Raw genomic sequence first — 20799 nt, 5'->3', positions numbered from 1 at the left:
CCCTTTATTTGACAGACAGAGATCACAAGTAGGCAGAGAGGCAGGCAGAGAGAGAGGGGGAAGCAGGCTCCCTGCCGAGCAGAGAGCCCGATGCGGGGCTCCATCCCAGGACCCTGAGATCATGACTTGAGCAGAAGGCAGAGGCTTTAACCCACTGAGCCTCCCAGGTTCCCCCAGAATGTCCCTCCTTTTAACGGCTGAATAACATTCCCTCATACTATATGCCGTACATAACTTACCCTTTCATGTATCCTTGGACATCTTTTGGCTACTGCAAATACTACTGAACACAGGTGTACAAACACTTGCTCAAGCCCCTGCTTTCAATTCTTCTGGGCCCACGCCCAGAAGTGGGATTGCTGGATCCTATGGTAATTCTACTTCCAATTTTTTGAAGAACCGTCATACTGATTCCCATCATGCGGCACAATTTTTCTTTCCCATGATGTGTGTTTTATTTAACCCTCGGAACACTGTGAGTCGGATATTACTAACCCCATTATTTAGATTAGCAAGCTGGGGCTCTGAGAGGTGATGTCACCTGCCTGAGGTCACACAGGTAGTAAGTGTTTCTCCAGACACAAGAGCCTCAATCTTCCCACTGTTACCCTTGCGCTGGCAGCTGGGAGAAATGAACAGTGAAGACCTAAGTGAGTTATTCTGACACCGGTGGAGGTTAGAGCTTTACTCTAATGCAGCACCAGACAGGGTGGGGAAGGGGCTCCAGAGGTTGGCTGGTTCCACGCTGGAGGCTGGCCTGCCGTGGTTCTGTCCTTGAATACAGCGGCCTAAGAGGTATCCCCCCCGCCCCGGGGGGTTCCAACTTGCCCTTCTCTTTGCTTCTCCTTGTGGACCCCGGTACAGTCAGACGTCATACAGAGTCCTCTGAGTGTCAGTTCCCAAGTTTGGGAACCACGGAGGTGTGGTTGGAAGGGCTTTGCTGCTTCTCCTTCTTCTTCTTTATTTTAAAGCTTTTATTTATCTACTTGATAGAGCATGAGGGAGCGCACAAGCAAACGCAGAGGCAGGCGGAGGGAGAGGCAGAAGCAGGTTCCCGCAGAGGACTCGAACCCAGGACCCAGAGATCAGGACTGAGGCTGAAGGCAAATGCTTCACTGACTGAGCCCCCGGGGCACACCGCACAGGCTTTGCTTCTTCCGGGAGCAATTGCAAGTCCCCAGCCCTATCCATTTACCAGCTCATTTTCTCTGGAGACCGTATGCCTCCTCCCTTCATTATTTAAGCCATGCTGGCATTTACCGAGAGAGAAGGTGTGAATTAATCCTGGGTATCGCTCCTCCGAGCGCCGCCAACATTCTTGTTCTGGAAATCGGAGATGGGGAACTAACAGCACAAGCCCACGACTCCCTGGGCAGAGTCTGAGTGTGGCCGCCCCTTCCTCAGCATCCACTGAAATGGGGCACCCGAGGGCAGTGGCCACCACTGTGTCTGGGGCGCTCCTCTGACCTGCCCTGAGCCTTCCCTGCAGTCTCAGATGTCCCCAGCTTCCCTTTCCAAACCCTCTGTGTGGTACAGAGGATACAGAAGAGGCTTAGGGAGCTGTTGGAATAGGAGCAGCAGTCCCATAATTCCAGTTCCTGAAAGTAGCTAAGGCCTGCACAGGCCTGCCTAGGCAAACCTGCCTAGGAGTCCAGTGCCTCAGTTTCCCGCCTGTGTGACCTTAGCAAATCCTGGACCCTCTCCCGCCCTCATCTGCCCATAGGCAAACCGGGTGGCTGTGGGGGTTAAGGGAGTGAGCCATGGGGTCCCCAGCAGAATGGTGGGCACGTGTCTGTCTCTGGAAAACAGGGCTCCCTGGGCACATACTTCCTCCCTGCTCTAGCCTGTCCTGTCCCTGCCAGCTTGCTTCCTTCCTTCCTTCCTTCCTTCCTTCCTTCCTCAAAGGGCCCCTCCCAGCCCGAGGGAGCTGGAAGCACCAGCCCTTCTGCCTTTCCCCAGCAAGAAATTCCTCCTGGCCTTAATCACTTGTGTTGTCTTCCTCTTCCTTCAGTGTGTGTCATCTCTCTGGCAATGAGACGGTTGCACGAGGCCATGCTCCAGAGCCATTCTGGGGAGACTCGGTGAGGGCAAGCGGGGGCCTGGGGGAGGCACCATTGTGCAACAGGTGACTCGGAGCCGGCCGCCCTACGGGGCATTGGCCCACAGGCTGCCAGGATGCCACCCCAGCCTGGCGCTAGCACACGGCCCTGGAGCTCGCTCTCAGCACCGCTGCTCCCCACAGACCTTCATGTTTCCCAGCGTTAGCCTCCTGCAGATTTCCCCCACTGGATGCCATTCAGTACGTGGTTTCTGGATCATTCTCCTTGCTTCCCGCAGCCTGGGTTCACATCCCAGCTCTGCAGCTCACTAGCGGTGTGACCTTGGTCGTGTTCTTTAACTGCTCAGTGCCTCATTTTCCTCCTCTGCGCAATGGAGGACAGAGCGGCACAGACCTCCAGGGACTGCTGACAGGGCAGGTGCGAAGAAGGCTAATGGGCTTCGAGTATCATTCGGTGCAGAGCAGGCATCCCAGAGTGATGCGTTATTCTCGGTGGCGTTGGCCTCTGAGAGGAAAGGATGTGTGAGGAGAGAAGCTGTGCTTCGGGAAGCGACCCCCTCTGCTTACCCTTCAAGGCAAACTCAGACCCCAGACTGTTAGATTTCAGGATTGGTAACATCGGTAGCATCGGGGAGTCACAGGGCCACCAACCTCTTCGGCCACGGAAGACCATCACTCTCTCTCAGGAAAGAGAGGACACCTTTCTACCCCACAGGAAAAAAGAACACCACCTCACAATAAAGGAGAGTCAGTCTCAGGAAAGGCGGCCGGCAACCCCAACCAGCATAATCATCATGGGTACGTTGGGCTTTTACTTTTTCTTCTTTCTTTTCTTCCCCTGTTTGGATCCCTGGCCTTCTGCGGATCAGCATTGGGGACCACTGACCTCAGGGTCATTTTGATCCCGCAGCCGCTGACTAAGAGGCCAGAGGAGGAGGAAAATTTGTCACCTTGAGGCTCAAAAAGGGACTGGGAGGTACAGCTGAGGGGGGGTGCCTCTGGGTTCTCCCAGGAAGAACAAAAAAGGTGCTGGGGAAACTCTCCGACAAAGCATGAGCCTCCTTGCAGAGCCATTTAGGAACACACACACACACACACACACACACACACACACACAGTCCGCGGAGTGGGACTCAGAGTGGAGAGCAGCGATTCAGGATTCCAAGTGGACAAGTGCCGGGAGGAGCAGCTCCTGGTGTGGAACATGGATACACGGCTGGTCACGGCCACTGCTCTCTCCCTGGATGGAGCGGTTCCCTTCGCCCCCGTGAAGTCTGTGACAGCTGAAGCTGAGAAAACGCTGGGACAAACAGGTCCCGTCAGGACACTGGGGCTGCTTCCTAGCCGAGTGACGGATTGCAGGCCACTGGGGAGAATTTAAAACCAGCCCAGCTGCCACCCAGGAGAGTGACTAATCTCAACACTTAAGGACAAGCCCCAGACCGGCAGTCATTCAGACACAGGAGATGGGTTTCCTGGACGCAGATGGCACCCAAGTGTCTCGCCCTGGGGCTTCTCTTGGAGAAATGCACCGACCCCACCCCTTGGCAGGAGACGGCCACCTGATGTGAAACGCCCCCCCCTGCAACCCCAATGGCCTGACCTCCTGTTCCTTACTCTCTCAATGTGTCAAACACGCAACTTCCAGCATCCTTTCTGGGGACCAGCCCTTGGAAGGAAACAGTTGGCTCCCGGTTAAGTCTGCTCTTAAGGCCAGTATGAAAGCATGAAGGTGACAAAGACAGACAGAGCTGGCACTCTCTGTCCAATCAGAAGGACGGTGACTAGGGGATAGAGGGCTGGAAAGGGTTTCCTGGAGAATAAGAGGCTGAACAGAGGCGTGGGGTGGGTCTTGACAGCTTTGGTTTTTATCTGAACTGGCAGTTGGAAACAGAACTGCTAAGTCCTCTACTTTTACAAACTAGGAAGGGCTTTTCCACTGGCCGGCCTCCGACATTCCAAGATGATGAACAACACCCTTGCCCTTGACTGAGCTTGTGTGCTCCGTGTCGGATACAGAAGGCAGGCAAAGTGGAAAAGCAGGACCTTTCAAGTAAGCAGAGGGTGTTTACTTATTATTAGAATAGTATAGGGGCCCCTGAGTGGTTCACTCAGTGAAGCAACTGCCGTTGGTTCAGGTCATGATCCCAGAGTCTTGGGATCGCGCCCCACATCGGGTTCCCCGCGCAGTAGGCAGCCTGCTTCTCCCGCTCCCTCTCCCCCTGTTTGTGCTTGCATGTGCTCTCTGTCTCAAATACATAAATAAAAATCTTTAAAAAAAAATAGTATAGGCCTTTGGGAGCAGAAAGACTGGAAGCTTATTTTGGCCACATCTAGTCCAGAAAAATATATTATGGCTTTCATGCACTAAGTCATATGCTCCTCACCAGGGGCTGGGGGCAGGGAGAAATAAAACAGAATTGCTGAGCCCATGACCACGTGCTAAGGGTAACACAGGAGGGACGGCCACCCCAGACTGTCCAAGGAGGGTCTGGGCCCTGGCAATGCTTTACAGAGGAAGTGCGACCAGACCTTAGCCTTGATGGTGGAGTCAGGGGAAGGTAGCAGAGCATGGGGTGGGAGTCGGGGGGGGGATAGGGTGTGCAAAGAGGTTTTTCCTGAAAGGAAGACAAATGTGTTCAAAAGCATGGAAGCATGGAGTCATGGCTCATTCCAGGAAACTGTGAGCAAAACAGAATGGCTAGAGCCCAGGGAGGCTGAAACAGGAGGCTGGGGCCAGATTATGTAATACCTTGCACACCGCGCTCAGAGCATGGGAGCCTTTCTAGAATTCTACTCTCTCTGAGAAGTATTTATAATTGCAATTTACAACATCTCCAATTTGTAAAATCTAAACAATTTTAAAACCTAGCAACCCTGCTTTATAAGGGGGAAAGAGGCCCTGAGTGGTGAATTGGTTTCCAAGATGGATATCTATTTACAATTTAAATTTGATGCTAGGAACAGTTGGCAACAGGACTTGGGCAAGTGAGTTAAAAACCAGAGCCTTCTCTCCTATTTTATCCTCCAGTCATGTTTATACGAGAGGGAAGTACACCAGGATTGGGAAGAAGAATGAGCTTTTACCAAAAAAAAAAAAAAAAAAAAAAAGGAAAAAAGAAAAAGAAAAAAGAAAAAAAGATTACATCGTCTTGAACAAATATGTATTCTTCTGACAAGGTCCCTGTGCTTCAGGACTCAAAGACGAGCTCATTTTCTTTCACATCAGCCTGGACTCATCCAGGACCAAAAGGTGCACCTCACTCCTGGCGGATGGCCGCAGTGGCTGCCTCCTTGCAGACCTGGTCACAGCCAAAGACCAGAGCTTGCCTGCTCCTCTTCTTAATTCTCTGCAGTTGTGGTCTGATGTCTGCTTGGGGTGCACTGGGACTCCTGACCAGGGTGACTGGATGGCATCTGTCCTGACCAGTCAGATGTCCATGCCAATAGGCCAGTGCTCACAGGGACCCACTGTGAAATATCTCTACTATCAAGCCTGCTCCAGGCCCCCAGATGCCCAATGATACATGGTGTGTAGACGTCAGAATTCTCTTTCAAGTGACATCTAAATCAGATTTGCAAATGGATAGGACTTTTCCCTCCAGAAGCTTCAGCCCAAGGTCCCACCTGTGAGTCTAGGATGCTCCTGCTTGTGGCCCATGACTTTGCCTGGCCAGCCAGGGGACAGATAGTGCCATCATCTGTCCTCTGGCATCACACTGAACTTGATGGGACCAAAGGGGCATTTCGGGGAGACGAGCCCTCTGTCCTTCCCACAGTCTCCTTCACTTACCTTCCCTTTTTGCAAGCTGCTGAGGCCAGACCATGGTCTTAGGAAAACTCTGGGCCTGTGCAACATCCCTGGGAAATGAGTGAAGTTCTGAGACTCGTTCTGCAGTATTACCGCAGGGTGAAAGAACCCAGAGGACAGGGCAGTCAACGAGGCTTCTTACAGAACTAGGGTCCCTTGCTTGATCACCAAACCTCTCTGAGTCTCAGTTTCCTCACTGACAATCTGCAGATAGCCACAGCACCTAGCTTAAAGAGATACAGTAGCATCGAGCAAAGTAGTACTTTAAAGCAATGAGCCCAGTGTCTGGCACACAGAGTTTGAGGAGTAGGAGGTCTTGTTGCCCCCGGGGAGGTGACCACTGTGTTGCCATGACAAAAAGGTGAGTTAATATCAATGAAGCACTTGGAATGGCTCTTGGCTCAGAGCCAGCACTCAATAAATCAATAAATGCTAATGACCATCATCACCTTCATCTTCACCATTATCGTGATTATTACTATTATTACTATTTATCTTCTTTGAAGTTAGAGACTATGCTCAGGGAACTCATTCAGGGATGAGGGCATTGGGTTGCAAATAAGGAGACCTGTGCAGGCCTGTCCTCTCTTTACCAGGTCAGGGTGTGATATTGGATAAGTGATATTGCTTCGCAGGGTCAAATTTACACTAACTTTAAAAAAAAGGGGAGGTTTCCTGGGGGGGGGGGGGGACCTCACACACCCTTCCCATCCTAAGGATCTGTGGGTGTCTGCTTTGCCCAAAGATGCTATTTGTGCCCATCACTGGGCCAGTGCAATAGAAGTTTATTGAATGTCTCTGTGCACTGGATTTGGGGACATCTTGGTGGGCAAGAGAGTCATGCCTCTGTTGTAGGTTACCCTCAAGACTAAAGTTCAGGGGACAATCAGAAAGAAGCATTTTAGCTTACAACTTGGACTAAAAATTGGGGCACCGCATGAATTGTTGGGAGCTGTTTTATCAAAGCCCCACCCAATGACTGATGTAGAATTTGAATTCACTCTTTGTTCGAGTGCTTTGCTTAGAACTAATCTTTCTACCTTTCCTTTTCCCTCTCGGCCCCAGGGAGGCATTCCCACAAGCAAGCAAGTTAGAAGTTGAAAAGCATCACGGAGGAAAAGAAACGAGTCTCTCAGAAAAAGCTTCAGGAAGAAAAACCTGCCCCTCATAACCCATTGTATTCCTTGTGCAGGACAGGACCTCTGAGACTACCATACCAGAAGCTTCATTTTAGAAGAAAGGGATACAAGAGCTTTAAAAAAGTGTATCTCACTTGTGTTCCACCAGACAATGCATGTGCAATTCTCTTCCCTCATTCGGCTTCATTCCTTAATCCTTGGCTATTTAGTCCAGAAAGAAATGCCTTCCTTCTTCCCTTCCTAATAACACCATGGGGTCTTCCCTTCCACAAACAGCCATCCCTGGAGCAGGTCGAGATCAAGATGGGGAAGCACGGGCACGGCTGGGGCAGTGGCACCATGGTCTTGAATATGTGTCCAGGTCTCCCAGGAAGGAATAAGATGAGGAAGACAGAGCCCTGCTCCTGGCACCCGTCACTGGCCACTGTGCCAGGGCCCTTAACCCACTGAGCCCTGGCTGACCACTCAAAGTTGGGGTGGTTCCAAGGATTAAAGTGACTGAGCTTGGAACCTAGCCTCTAAGCAGACATCACACCTGTTGGGATTCTGGTCCTCTGCCTGATACCCTTTCTCCTCCAGCCATGGCAAATCCCAGATATGCCTCCCCTCCCCTTAAACAGGTGTGGGGCAGATTGGGAGTAGGGACTAGGGGAGGGAAGGAGTGGGGGAGATGTTTCAAGCCTGGGTCAAAACGGGACTAGCTGGGGATCAGCCTGAGCACAGGGACACCAGGAAGGAGGGGTGATGCCCCAGAAGATTACACATTTGACCCGTCTGACAATTTTTCCCAGCGTCAGCCCAAACAGATACTCCCCTCCCCAATGAAACAGGTCCCCGGGCATAGTAGAGGAGCCCTGGGCTTTAAATATATAGGTAAAGGCCCTTCTTAGCTCTGGCCTAGGAGCTTATTCCTGGATACCCTGTTGAAATAACCTGATGTGGGGTGGTGTTGGGGGCGCTGGGGGGTTCTGTAAAGCATTTGGCAGGAAAGTGAAGCATTATGTGCAAAGTGATTTCCTGATTGCATTTTAAAAATTAAAAGTCCCTGGCATGTAGAAGCTATTCAAAGTTCAGTGAGTGGATAAGCCAGGGATGCCTGAATGGGCTCTGCACTTCTTGTGTTTCTATAGCAGAACAATGGGCAGCTGCTGGTCCTTCCCTCTCACCTGTCAAGGTCAGCAAGTGGTCTGGGCCCATCAGAGCCCACAGCTGGGAGAAGGGAGGGAGAACCGAGAGGAAGGCCCTCCCCACCGGGCCATCCATCATCCAAGACTTGGCTTGCCCGCTTTCCTCTCCCACCCTGTTTTTGGGGGCAAACAGCTATGGAAAGTAACGTATTTCTCTATTTCTGCGTGGGAGCACGTCACGTATTAACGGAACAGTATTTGCGAAAGTTTTCGGAGCTCATGGGGAAACCGAGGGTGAGGAAGAGGAGGAGGCTGGCAGAGGGGTTCATGAAAGGTCGTGGAGCTCACAGAAGGAATTCTTGGGCTTCTGAGATGGGGAAGGGGCCGGGAGAAAAGGAGAGGGCAGGAAGTGGCGCCTGCCCCAGGTTTGGGTCCTTAGGGCCTTGGGATCCTGTCATTTCCTTTTTGAGGGACCTGTCCGCTTAGCGGGCCCTCAACTCCAGCTGATAAAGAATGAAACAAATGGGACAAAGGAGGGGGCGCACGCGGCGCGGGCCTCGAGTAGGGCGCCAGGCTCGGCTCTAGCCCCAAGGAGAAGGGGACATTTTGCCCCCTCGGCGACCTCACCCTATCCCAGCCCTGGGCCAGGAAGCTCTCCTCAGGGCCCCTCAGAACCCTAGCTGCCTCCCCACCTGCCCGCCGCGGATTGGACGCTCTTTGTGGCGCTGAAGCAGAGAGACCCGGCGGAGCGTGCGGGGAGGCTGCCGGGCGGGGCGCGAGTCCCAGCCTCCCGGCCCGACAGCGGGTGCGTCCCGCGCCGCAAGTGAGCACTCCTGGAAGTCCCGCGCCAGGGCAGGGGCTCGCGGTCCCGCCCCACCTCTGGAGAGATCGGGAGAGAAGCTGGGGCGAGACCGCGCTCCTGGGGGCCCCCGAAGACGACCCCGCGGCAACACGGACTTTCCCGAAAGGTCTCCGTCTCCGCGCTGAGAGCGCACGGGAACCCGTGGGCGCAGGGGGCGCCGTGGGGTTAGCTGAGCGTCCAAAGCCAGGCGAGGGAGAGAATCTCAGCCCAGCCCCGCGCGCTTCGCCTCTAGCGGTACCAGCCGGCGCCCCAAGGCCGGGCTCCCGGGCGGGCGGGAGGAGCGTGTGCCAGTCGGTAGGTACTGGGGACACTCCCCTTCCAGGGAGCCAGCGCAGAGCCCCCGCCCTCCGCTCCAACCCGGGGATCCCCTCCCCCAGCGCAGAGATCCCCGCGCGCCCCCTGCCCACTTTGCCAAGGCGAGAAAGCGGCCGAGCTGGAGACAAAGAAACTCCTGCCTCCTCCACTCTCGGCCCCTCCGCCCACCCCAGACACTCCCCGGCGCCCTCCCTCGACCCCGGCGACATCGTTCGCGGACACGCTAGGGAAGGGGGGTAGGGTAGGCGAGTCTGCTCCCTGACGCGGGCCAGCTGGAGGCTGCCCGTGCTCCCCGCTTGGGGACACCCCACGGCAGCCGCGCCCCCATGCTCCGCGCCCCAAACCGTCCCGGTCCCCCGGCACCGCCTCCCCGGGCCAAAACCTTCCCCCCACTTCTCCAGCTGAGCGTTAGGGGGGCGCGGCGCACACAAAGCGGGTGTGGGGGGCGGAGTACCGGGGTGGGAGAGATCCCGCCAGGGCTCTGCACGGGCCCGGGTGCAGCTATTTACCCGATTTCTTCTTCGATCTCCGAGATGTCTGCGAAGATGAGGAAGACTACGAGCAGCGTGAGCGCAGCCAGCATCCAGCTCCGGAACTGCAGCTGCATGGTGGGTTCGCGCCCGCCGGGACCCGCGCGGGCCGGCGCGAGGAGCGGGGGCTGGAGGGCGCAGCGGCAGGCGCCGGAGCCTCCGCGCGCGGCGCGCAGCGGGGCAGACACCCTGCGCTCCGGGCGAGTGCGGGCCAGCGGCGGCGGCGGCGACAGCGGCAGACAGGGGTTGCTCAGGCGCGGCGAGCCCGCTCGCTCTCTCTTCGCTTTCGCCCGCCCCTCCTCTCCCCTCCCTCCTCTTCCCCTCCCCTTCCCTTCCCCTCCCTCCTCCGCCCCGCGCGGGGCTCCGAGTGCAGTTTGACAGCTTTGCTCCGCGCCTCTGCTCGCCTCCTCCCACCCTAGTCAACTCCTAGGTCCAGCCATCCGCCTTTGCTCCTCCCGCCTGGCTTCCTTCAGTCCCTGAGGGCGCTGGGATGTGGCCAGAACCCGCCACTCCCCGCCTAGGGTGGCTGGGCTCGGGGCACCGCGGGCGTCCGGGTACCGAGCAGAGCCCCGGGAAGAGTGCTCACCGCCCGGCGTCCCCAGCCGGCTGGCAAACGCCCTCCCGCGCTCGCTCTTTGTCCAGCGCCCTCGCTTTCTCGCAAAGTTTTGGCGACACAAAGACCTACACCTGGGGACAGTCCCCAGCGCTCGGCGAGGAGGCGGTTTCAACCAGGCAGATGTTTCAGCAGTTGACGAATTAGGAGGGGTGATGGGGGAAGGGGAGGAGAGAAGAGATATCCAAGATAGGCCAACTTCAGCGGAGATGCTGATTGCAATCTGTGGGCGAGGTGCTCAGGCCCCTAGAAACCACCCCCTCCGGGCGGTCATCTTGGTCACCATTGATAGAACAGAGAGACTGGATCCGGAGAGGCTCCCTGAGTTGCCTGAGGTCGCGCAGTCTTGGCTAGAACTCTGGGCTCCTGCTGGAGCGGCTGCTCTACCCACAATGGCAGACTCAGCGTCGGCCCTGCCCAGCCTCTGCCCTGGCCCTTCTGCCTCCGGGCTGGGCTTCCCTCTCCAGCTTTTGCCCTTTTCCAGCAAAATCAGTACCCGCCCTCCCCCCACCCCGGGGTCGGGGGAGGCTCCTGTCTTGATCTAAACGCCTGCTAGAAATTATGGCTCCCACAAGGGGTAGTGCCCCCCAAGCCGAATATTTTTCGCTTCCCCAGCCTTAGACAATTTAACTGAAATTACATTCTGCACCAACCATTAGCCTGGGAAGGGCCCCATTAAGTTTTACTGGAATTAGATAATTACCTTTTTTTTTTTTTCTTGCACTAATTGTAACAATCCTCAAATCAGGAAATGTAACTTCCCAGAACTGATCATCTGGTTTATGAAAGGGTCCTTGAGGTCGGAGTTTGGGGGAAAAGGGTCCTGTTCAAGAAGTGATATGGGGTATCCTAATGGCCTGAAAAGGACTGTGGAATGAAAGGGCCCTGGTGCAAACTGGCTATTTCCTCCAGGACCACCCACACAGAGCCAGTTCTCACCAGGGTTGAGGAGGGGGATGTCAGTGGCTAAGTCCCTTCAGGGGCACCTTGGGGAGGTAATAGGGCTGCTCGTGCCCAGGATCCTGCCTCTTTGTGTGTAGGGAGGAGGACAGGAGGAAGTCTTCCAAGCTAGGGGAGCTGCTGGATGGCTCTTGTTGACCCTGGAAGCCAAGATAAGATCTTCCCTGTAGGAGGAGTTCCCCTTACCCTGCCTGGAGGGCAGGAGAGGGAAGCACTCCAGAGAAAGGGGGAAAGCTCTGGGCATGGGGTACAGATGTCTTTTCCCCAGAAGAGGGGTGTACCAATCCCATGACAGCACTTCATTTCTTTTCTAGCCCCTTGCAAAATCTGTGCACCTCCATGCCTATGGGGAGCTCCTCCAGAATACCACTTACTTTTCTTGGAGTGAGATTTTTGTAAGGTTGAGTACTGTCTCCCGGTCCATTAGAGGTGTTGGATGTCTGTCTCCCGGTCCATTAGAGGTGGTAACGGGCATCAAAGGAGGGTTTACCATCAATGTGGCTGGCCACATGGCTTAACCATCACATCTCCAAGTTTTCTGAGTGCCTTGATCTTTCCCTTGTCCTACTTCATGGGTGGTTAAGGAGTGGTAGAATTGTATTTGTTGTTTTTCTGAATGGTTGTGATATCTGAACAGAGAGAGGTTAAGAACAGGGTGCACCTGTTACACTGCTCCATATTTCAATCGTTCATTCATCGATTCCATTACTCAACATGTTTGTTGAGCACTTACCCTGTGCTAGACACTCTGTGCTTGGGGCTAGAGCTACAAAGAGAGGAGAGAGAGAGAGAGAGAGAGAGAGAGAGAGAGAGAAGGGAAGAGAGGGAAAGAGAGAAGCATTTCCTGCCCTCTAGTGGCTCATGGTTTAGAAGGAAGACATGTAATTATGATACGGGATGTGAGCAAGCTACAGTACAGCTATGGTCTCCCGAATAGCTTATAATTGATTAATAAGACCACACAAGAGAGCAGCAAGAAACGAGCTGGCCTGTCTCTTTGCTGCTCTCTGCTTCTCTACCAGCTCTTACTGTGGCCATCACGGAGAGACTGCTCTCATCCTAAGCTCATCAAAATTGCTACTGTTACAACAGAGTGTATCCATCTCCTTTTAGGTGACCCAGTGGTCATCCCAGGCTCAGAGTCTCCCTTCTTTGGACTCACTTGAGAAGAGTCATTTTGAGCGGACAGGAAACGTGGAAGCTGTTGAACCCGTCCATCCCTTCTACAGAAATCCTTGTAACCAGACCCCCATAGAGCAAATCCATCAAGTACACCTGCTGGGAGAGAGTGAGCTTTGTAACATGTAATCCTTGCACTGAGAGCCACTGAGATGGGCTTTTACTTGGAGAGTGGTAGGGACTCTCGTGAAAGTTGACCACAGGACACTGTCTGGAAACAGCACTTGCATCTGCTTCCACATGGGCCAGCTCCTTTTTATGGTGGTCTGTGCACGCCACTGCCTCGAGGTTGTCTGTGAAAACCAAGTTTGTTCCTGGGGTTTGGAAAGAGGGAAGATGATTGAATTGGCAGCAAGTGTCACGTCTGCTGATGCTGTGTAAATGGACACGTGGACACACACTTGGCTCAGCCCCCCAGGTCCCTCCACTCTTCCTGTCCTTTCTATTCAAACAAGTCCCTTTTCCTGCGTTGGTCTTTCTAAGAAACAGTAATCGCTTCTTTAGGTTACATTATTGAGTATTTGGGTTAAAATACAAGAGTTATATGGGAGTGGCAGCAAATTACAAGTCATTACCACCCATTAACATTTTAACTCAAATTAATAGAGTAGATTAGCTATTCAGGCGACTGACATGGCTCTGGGAGGTTCATATGAATGGGGTGGGAGGAGCAGGGAACTCTGCAGGGCCCAGAATCAGGCAGCCCTTCCTTATCTCTGACTCTGACTAAAGGTGTGCTTCTCCTTCCAGCTGCTGACCTCAAGAGTGGGGACCCCCACCCAGAATTGAAATTCCTGAAAACCCAAAAACCATATGTATCATTTACACATCAACTAACCTCTCCACGCTTCTCGCCCCAGATACGGAGTGTTTTCATCTGAACTGCTTCTTGGGGGGTGATAAAGACTTCTCTTGGCAATCCTTTACACAGGTACCATCATCTTCGTCTTACTATGGAGGAAACTGAGACTCAGAAGGGTCTCCATTGCCCAAGATACCTCTGTGGGCAGAAAGGGAATTTTAAGGCAGGTGGCCCCTTCTGAGCCTTGGGGACTTCTGGGATTATGCGAATGCCAAGGTCCTCTCCAGCACAGTTCTAAATGGATTTGTAAATAGGCACCACCTTTGATTTTTACTGAATCCCTTTCATTCTGGTACGCCAAGATTAGGGAAACAAATTTATCTTCACTCACTGCCCACCCTCCACCATTGGTGAGACCGTAATCGTGAATTTCAATTTTCATCTGTCCACACAGAAGAAACCAGTCCTTTTAACCCAATCTTTAAATAAAAACCTCAACAATCAATAATAATTTTTTTTTTTATCCAAAATTCTGAGACCCGGTACTGAACCACCCTTGAACTCACTTGGAAAGCCATTTAGAGTGTTTGAGAAAAAACTAGAGTGGTAACAGTTTTGCTCTATCATCATCTCTGAAGGAGGAGCTGTGGATTCTTAGTGTTGGGGGTCTTCTGGGGGGTGTGTAAAGTCACAGAGATCTTAGTTGGAATAGACTAATAGGCTATTGTATTTCTGTACCTCCCATAACTGAGAGAACCAGCCTCCCTTTTGAAATTTACACTAAATTTGAATGTTCTCACAAATGCAACATTTCCCCCTTCAAAATCAGAATCCAACAATAACAATATGGGAAAATAAATGGGCACATTTGCATTCCATTTGTAGCTTTTGTAAATAGCAAAATTGTATATTAGCTGAAGAAAGAAAAGAAATATACCCAGGCAAGTGCTGTAAATGTTTCTGGGATTATCTGCAAGAGACCTTGGGAGGGACGTGGGCATGAGCTCCATGGGGAGCTGGAAGTGATAGCAGAGGGTAGGGGGTAGAGGTTCAATTTTTTGCTGGGATTTTTCCAAATTCTTCAGCCAGGATTAGAGATGGTTTTGAACCAAAGCATGAAGTCGAGGGTCAGATGGCAGAGATAAATGAAAAGGAACGTCTTCTCATGATTCTCAACAGTGCTTCAGCGAAATGACGACTGGGATCTCTGAATCAGCTCATCCAGTTTTGCCCAAACTCCAGCATGACCCTCCCCAAGACCATCTAAGGAAGCTGGCCCTGGTCAGCCTTCCCTGGCTCTCTGTCTTGTCTCGTGTCACTTTCTCTAGCCTCTGTTTGGATCATGGACCTCTGCATTCTCAGAGCTGGGGCATTGGGCAGAGAGGGTGCACCCCTGTCCCTTCACTCACTCAACCATGGCGTGTCTTGAATAAATCTAGGCACAGTTTCTGCCCTTATGGAGGTTGGAGTCCTGTGGAATTTTTACAGATGGAAAACCCTGGGACCCAGAGACCAAGAGACGGCCCACAGTTGCTAGTTTGAGAACCTAGTTTGAGAGTTTGCCAGTTTGAGAACCGAGAGCAGAATTCTGCCTCTCCTGTCTCCGAGCTGAGCTCTGTGCCAGGTTTCCCCTACCTACACTCTTCCATGTTATTTTCCATGACAGTTCAATGAAATTGAAAACTCCCAAGAGGTAGGGAGATTTATTCCTCTTCTGGTCCCACATTATTCAATGAATACATGTTCCCCCATGGTCAATTTCAAGCCACCACCATCATGTCACTGAAAGAAACACTGGGAAGCGTGTGCCCTAACCCACCATGACATGGATGTCTACCACATACGTACAACAGATGAATCATCTCAAGGGGACGGAAAAGGGTGAAAGGTAGAAAATAAAGTTAGGAAGTGAGGAGTTCTGAGCATGTTTGGCCTTTGTTTTCATAAATTTATGTTTTTGAAAGTTTGCAGGCTTTGATTTCTAATAATGGCTCTGTTTCACGATCAGCACAAGCTGCCTCCAGGGCGATACTGGTGACCACCGGCAACAAGAAGTTGGCATCGTCCCAATGAACTGGTGAGCATGCTTGGCAAAATACCATTTCTAAATGAAACTCCAGATGGGAGAGTCTCCAAAGCCATGGCAGCATTCAACAGAAAGTGAACGTGCCCAGATCCTGGCACAGCGCACTGGCCGGAAGAGAGTGGCCTGGGCCCCAAGTAGGCTCCTTGTGAAATGTCCCATTGGGAGTCCTCTTCTACATCTCCCTACCCCACATGGAGTCTTTGTGGTTGGTCATCCTCTCTTCCCAGTTCCCCCAGTCTGGTTTGACAAAGTAGACTGGAAAACCACAGAAAGATCAAGAGACAGTGAGCATTTTTGGATTAGGTAAAGCAAGTAAACCCCAAAGGCCAATGGCTTCTTCAAAACAAGTTTGTTTCTCTCTCATGTGCAAATGCCCCCAGTAGGCAGCCTGGGCTGGTTTGGCCATGGAGCTCCCTAAAGTCTTTAGGATTCAGGTCCTTCCAGCTTTCCTGTGTGCCATCCCTTTGATGAGGCCCTTTCTCATAGCTCATCACCTCCAGATTCCCAGAGGTAGAATGGAGGAAGAGATAAAAAGAAAAGAAAGTTCCGGAAGCCTATGGCACAGGGCTTTGGCTCACTCCCCTTGGTCCAGAACACTGTCCTGTGGCTACACCTCGCAGCAGGGGGCTCTGGCCTTCGGTGCGCTCAACTGAGAAGCCCATTGTGGAAGAACAGGAGGGCAGATGTGAGGGGCAACGGGCAGGCTCTGCCACAATGGGGTCGGAAAAGACCACTGCAGGGTTTTTCTCTCTGCATTAGCTCTGCCTTAAGATGATTGTATCTTGGGCAGAAATGCCGGGTACAAGACCTGTTCGTGCAGCCGAGTTTCATACTGTCATAGTTCTCTCTCTCTCTCCATTTCTTTCTTTCTTAAGATTTTATTTATTTATTTGACAGACAGAGATCACAAGTAGGCAGAGAGGCAGGCGCAGGGTTGCAGGGGCGGTGGAGGGGGAAGCAGGTCCCTGCTGAGCAGAGAGCCCAGTGTGTGGGTGGGGGGGCTCGCTCCCAGGACCTGGAGATCATCACCTGAGCGGAAGGCAGAGGCTTAACCCACTGAGCCACCCAGGCGCCCCACTTCCCTGTTTCTTAGCGCCCTTTATTTTGCCACATTCTTTCCTTGTTATCACCCGAGGGAGGCATCCTAGGAGGCATGATTTGTACTAAGCAGATCTTTCTATTCTAATGCACTGACATCTGGGCCTTCCCTGACCTTGGAAACTGCTCTCCCAGGGCTGATGAATCCCAGAGAGAGTGAGGGATTTGCCAGGGAGTGTGTCTTCCATATGCAAACCAAGCCAATCCAGACCCACACCCCACCCACTTCCTGTATGGGCTCTCACTCTCTGGGCCAGTAACCCCCTGCCCTAAATCACCCCAAGGCCCTACACCAGACAACCAGGGACATCCCCTGTGCCCCAGAGCCCACAGGAATTACACAGAGTGAATCCTAAACCTGTGTATCCCGACTCGCCTCTTCCTTCCCATGACCATCAACCAGAAGCCTCTTGCCCGTGTTTTCTTCCCTCTCCTCCGCCTGCTGACTGACCCAGGAGCCTCCCTGTGTGTTCCCGTGTGGCATGGCCTGTACAACAGATTATCTTTTCAACGGCCACGGCCTCCTGATCATGGGCTTCCCTTCCCCCCAGCTGAGTTATAACAACAGCTACATTTAAAAACAAGGTTTTTAGAGCTGAACTTCGCAAACTACTTGTGATATAGGACCGGGAGTTTTTCTTTGTTTTTAAATCTCATCGACTGCAGAGTAACAGGTGTCTGACCACGTGACCAGCTGTTCGGAACTTAGCTTTTTGCGTGATCTCGACCTAGGTTCCAGTTTTCCCGATATTAAATGGAGAAGATAATAATACGTAGCTCATGAGTTTTGGTAAGAATGAACTAAGATCGTATAACTCAAGTACTCAGGAGCATGCCGGCATAAAGGAACTGTTCATTATATATGGACTTCTGCTTATTATTTAGGATAATGCAAAAATAGAAAGGATATACATATGTATATATATATAATGCAAAAGCAGTTATCTCCGGATGCTGAAATTTGGGTTGATCTTTATTTTTCTCCACACTTTTCTCCATTTTATCAATTTTCTATGATGACCATAAATTACTCTATAATCAGGGAAAAAAGAAGAAGTCATTACAATTTGTAGTGCCTATTTGCGCTGCACTGAATTTTTTTTTTCTGCCAGACTTTAATATTCTTTCTTAATAACCCAAGAGAAACACACATATTTAGTAAAGAAAATTGGTTTTGCAAACAATTTCCAACCTTTCTTGGATGTTTTGTGAGCAGCTGCCCAATATTCCTGAGGAAGGAGAGCATGGTCTACAGAAATTTGCCCACTGGCGTTGGGAAGCCGCAGAGATGAGTCTCTCTCTTATGTTCTCACCTGATGTCACCCAATGGTCACCTAACGGGCTTCTCTGTTGATTGCTCTGCGTCATGGGCAAGTCCCAGCTTTTGGAGCAAAGGGGTGACTCAGAGAGATGTGTGCAGGGACAGCAAGCAGTAGCTTCACACCCACATGGCACCCCGGTCTCCCCAGCTCCAGGCGCTGAAGGGACGGACTCTCCCCTTGACCTCACTGTGGCTCAAACTCTGCCACCCATGGTTTTGTGCAGGCAGTGGTACTGAGGATACATTAAAATGAGGGGCAGAGGGGCAGACCAATATGAGGGTCATAATCAAGGGTCATAATCCTTCCTCTTCAAGTCATTACATAAAGTCCTTTGCTTTATGTAATCATCAGGTCGCTTTACTGTGCAAAGCTCTCTTTGAGAAGAATGACCCTCACCTTGAAGTCAGCTCTGTGACCACTTCATATTTTAGAATATCCACCCGCCTGGGGCGCCTGGGTGGCTCAGTGGGTTAAAGCCTCTGCCTTCGGCTCAGGTCATGATCCCAGGGTCCTGGGATCGAGGCCCGCATCGGGTTCTCTGCTCTTTGGGAAGCCTGCTTCCTCCTCTCTCTCTGCCTACTTGTGATCTCTGTCTGTCAAAAAAAAAAAATCATATTAAAAAATGGGCAGAAGATATGAACAGAGACTTCTCCAATGAAGACATACAAATGTCTATCAGACACATGAAAAAACGTTCATCATCACTAGCCATCAGGGAGATTCAATTTGAAACCACATTGAGATATCACCTTACACCAGTTAGAATGGCCAAAATTAACAAGACAGGAAACAACATGGGTTGAAGGGGATGTGGAGAAAGGGGAACCCTCTTACACTGTTGGTGGGAATGCAGGTTGGTGCAGCCTCTTTGGAGAACAGTGTGGAGATTCCTCAAGAAATTAAAAATAGAACTTCCATATGACCCTGCAATTGCACTCCTGGGTATTTATACCAAAAATACAGATGTAGTGACAAGAAGAGCCATCTGTACCCCAATGTTTATAGCAGCAATGGCCACGGTCGCCAAACTCTGGAAAGAACCAAGATGCCCTTCAACAGACGAATGGATAAGGAAGATGTGGTCCATATACACTATGGAGTATTATGCCTCCATCAGAAAGGACGAATACCCAACTTTTGTAGCAACATGGAAGGGACTGGAAGAGATTATGCTAAGTGAAATAAGCCAAGCAGAGAGAGTCAACTATCATATGGTTTCACTTATTTGTGGAGCATAACAAATAGCATGGAGGACATGGGGAGATGGAGAGGAGAAGGGAGTTGGGGGAAATTGGAAGGGGAGGTGAATCATGAGAGACTATGGACTCTGAAAAACAATCTGAGGGGTTTGAAGTGGGGGGGGGGTGGGGGGTTGGGGTATCAGGTGGTGGGTATTATAGAGGGCACGGATTGCATGGAGCACTGGGTGTGGTGAAAAAATAATGAATACTGTTACGCTGAAAATAAATAAATTTAATTAAAAAAAAAAGAATATCCACCCCCCCTTTTTTTTGGTGGGAGGAAATTTATTGAAATGAAAAAGAAGGTAATAATTTGTTTCCCTAGACAGTTTTTTTAAAAATCCAAACTATAAAATCCAAATTGTTTCAAACTCTTTCAGATTCTAAGAAGGCATTATTACTACCTAACATTTATCATAGTTAACATTTTGAAGGGAGAAGGAGATGATCTTTATGACCTAGCACCGTTGCATGTTTTTTGCTTACAAATATTTTGGGGGGAGCATTGGGATCTTGCATGTAACTAAAGCTTAGGGGCGCCCGGGTGGCTCCGTCGGTCAAGTGTCAGGCTCTAGATTTTGGCTCAGGTCATGATCTCAGGGTCATGAGATTGAGCCCCGAGTCAGCCTCCACACTGGGTGTGGAACCTGCTTAAGATTCTCTCCCTCCCTCTCCCTACCTCCCCTTCCTTCTCTCCTCCTCTCTAAATAAAATAAAATAAAAATAAAAAATAACTAAAGCTCAGAGTAAATGTTTACCAACAGGGAGATAATGTTGACAATTCCCCATGATTATGGAGATTCATGGCTGCGTACTGGCCTTTGGATCAACATATTATTGGTAATAGCCATGATTTATTTGCTTCCAAGACCTAGATCAGTAACCGAACCCCAGTTATAGATTTGATCCAAGGGAGGAAACACCGTCCATTTTGCAGGTCTCTGGAAATTCACTGAGATGACAGATAAGTGCTGGGTCACCCTTTCGGTCGGAAAGCAGGTTTTTTTTTTTTTTTTTTTTTAAAGATTTTATTTATTTTGACAGATAGAAATCACAGGGAGGCAGAGAGGCAGAGAGAGAGGAAAGGAAGCAGGCTCCCTGCTGAGCAGAGAGCCCAATGCGGGGCTCAATCCCCGGACCCCGGGATCATGACCTGAGCCAAAGGCAGAAGCTTTAACCCACTGAGCCACCCAGGTGCCCCCGGAAAGCAGTTTAATAAATTTTCCTGAGTGGCCCTGGGAGCAGCCGTGGCCTCCAGTCATGTGACATCACGAGAGGTAGACAGGCCACATAACAGCAACCCCCTGAGCATTTAAGTTACTCACATACTGAGTCAGAAAACCACAGTGTGATTTTCCCAATACAGCAGAACATAGGTCCAAGAGGGATTAGGAAGCTTGATCTTTCAGTTTTATTCCAAAAGGAAACTGCCAGGGTCTCAGATCCAGAAAGGCCCCATAGTGGGTTATTACACTTCTCTAAGTGCCCATAAGATCCTCGGCCAAATTTTACCGGAGGGACCCACTGGCTCCCGTGCACCGATTCAGCTGTGTGTATGGATCGTGGTTCTTGCGTCCGTAGGGAGGTCAAAAAGGCATGGTCGACAACAGGACTCTGAACACTGTCTTGACAATGTCCTTCCTTTCCTCTCAGTC

General features: G+C 51.2%; 1 protein-coding gene across 1 annotated transcript in view; it reads right to left on the bottom strand.

Moving 5' to 3' along the window:
• The window catches only part of ST8SIA2 (ST8 alpha-N-acetyl-neuraminide alpha-2,8-sialyltransferase 2), a 63268-nt gene extending 53348 nt beyond the window's left edge, over window positions 1-9920 (bottom strand). Inside the window, exon 1 of the mRNA XM_059418475.1 lies at window positions 9823-9920. Within this exon, the coding sequence (XP_059274458.1) occupies window positions 9823-9920 (98 nt within the window). The remainder of the gene's footprint in view (window positions 1-9822) is intronic.
• Window positions 9921-20799: the final 10879 nt, after the last annotated feature.

Source organism: Mustela nigripes, chromosome 13 (assembly GCF_022355385.1).
Source record: "Mustela nigripes isolate SB6536 chromosome 13, MUSNIG.SB6536, whole genome shotgun sequence".
In the NCBI taxonomy this organism is placed as follows: domain Eukaryota; kingdom Metazoa; phylum Chordata; class Mammalia; order Carnivora; family Mustelidae; genus Mustela; species Mustela nigripes.
The sequence above is the reverse complement of the archived record's forward strand: the minus strand, read 5'-3'. Positions and strand labels throughout refer to the sequence as shown.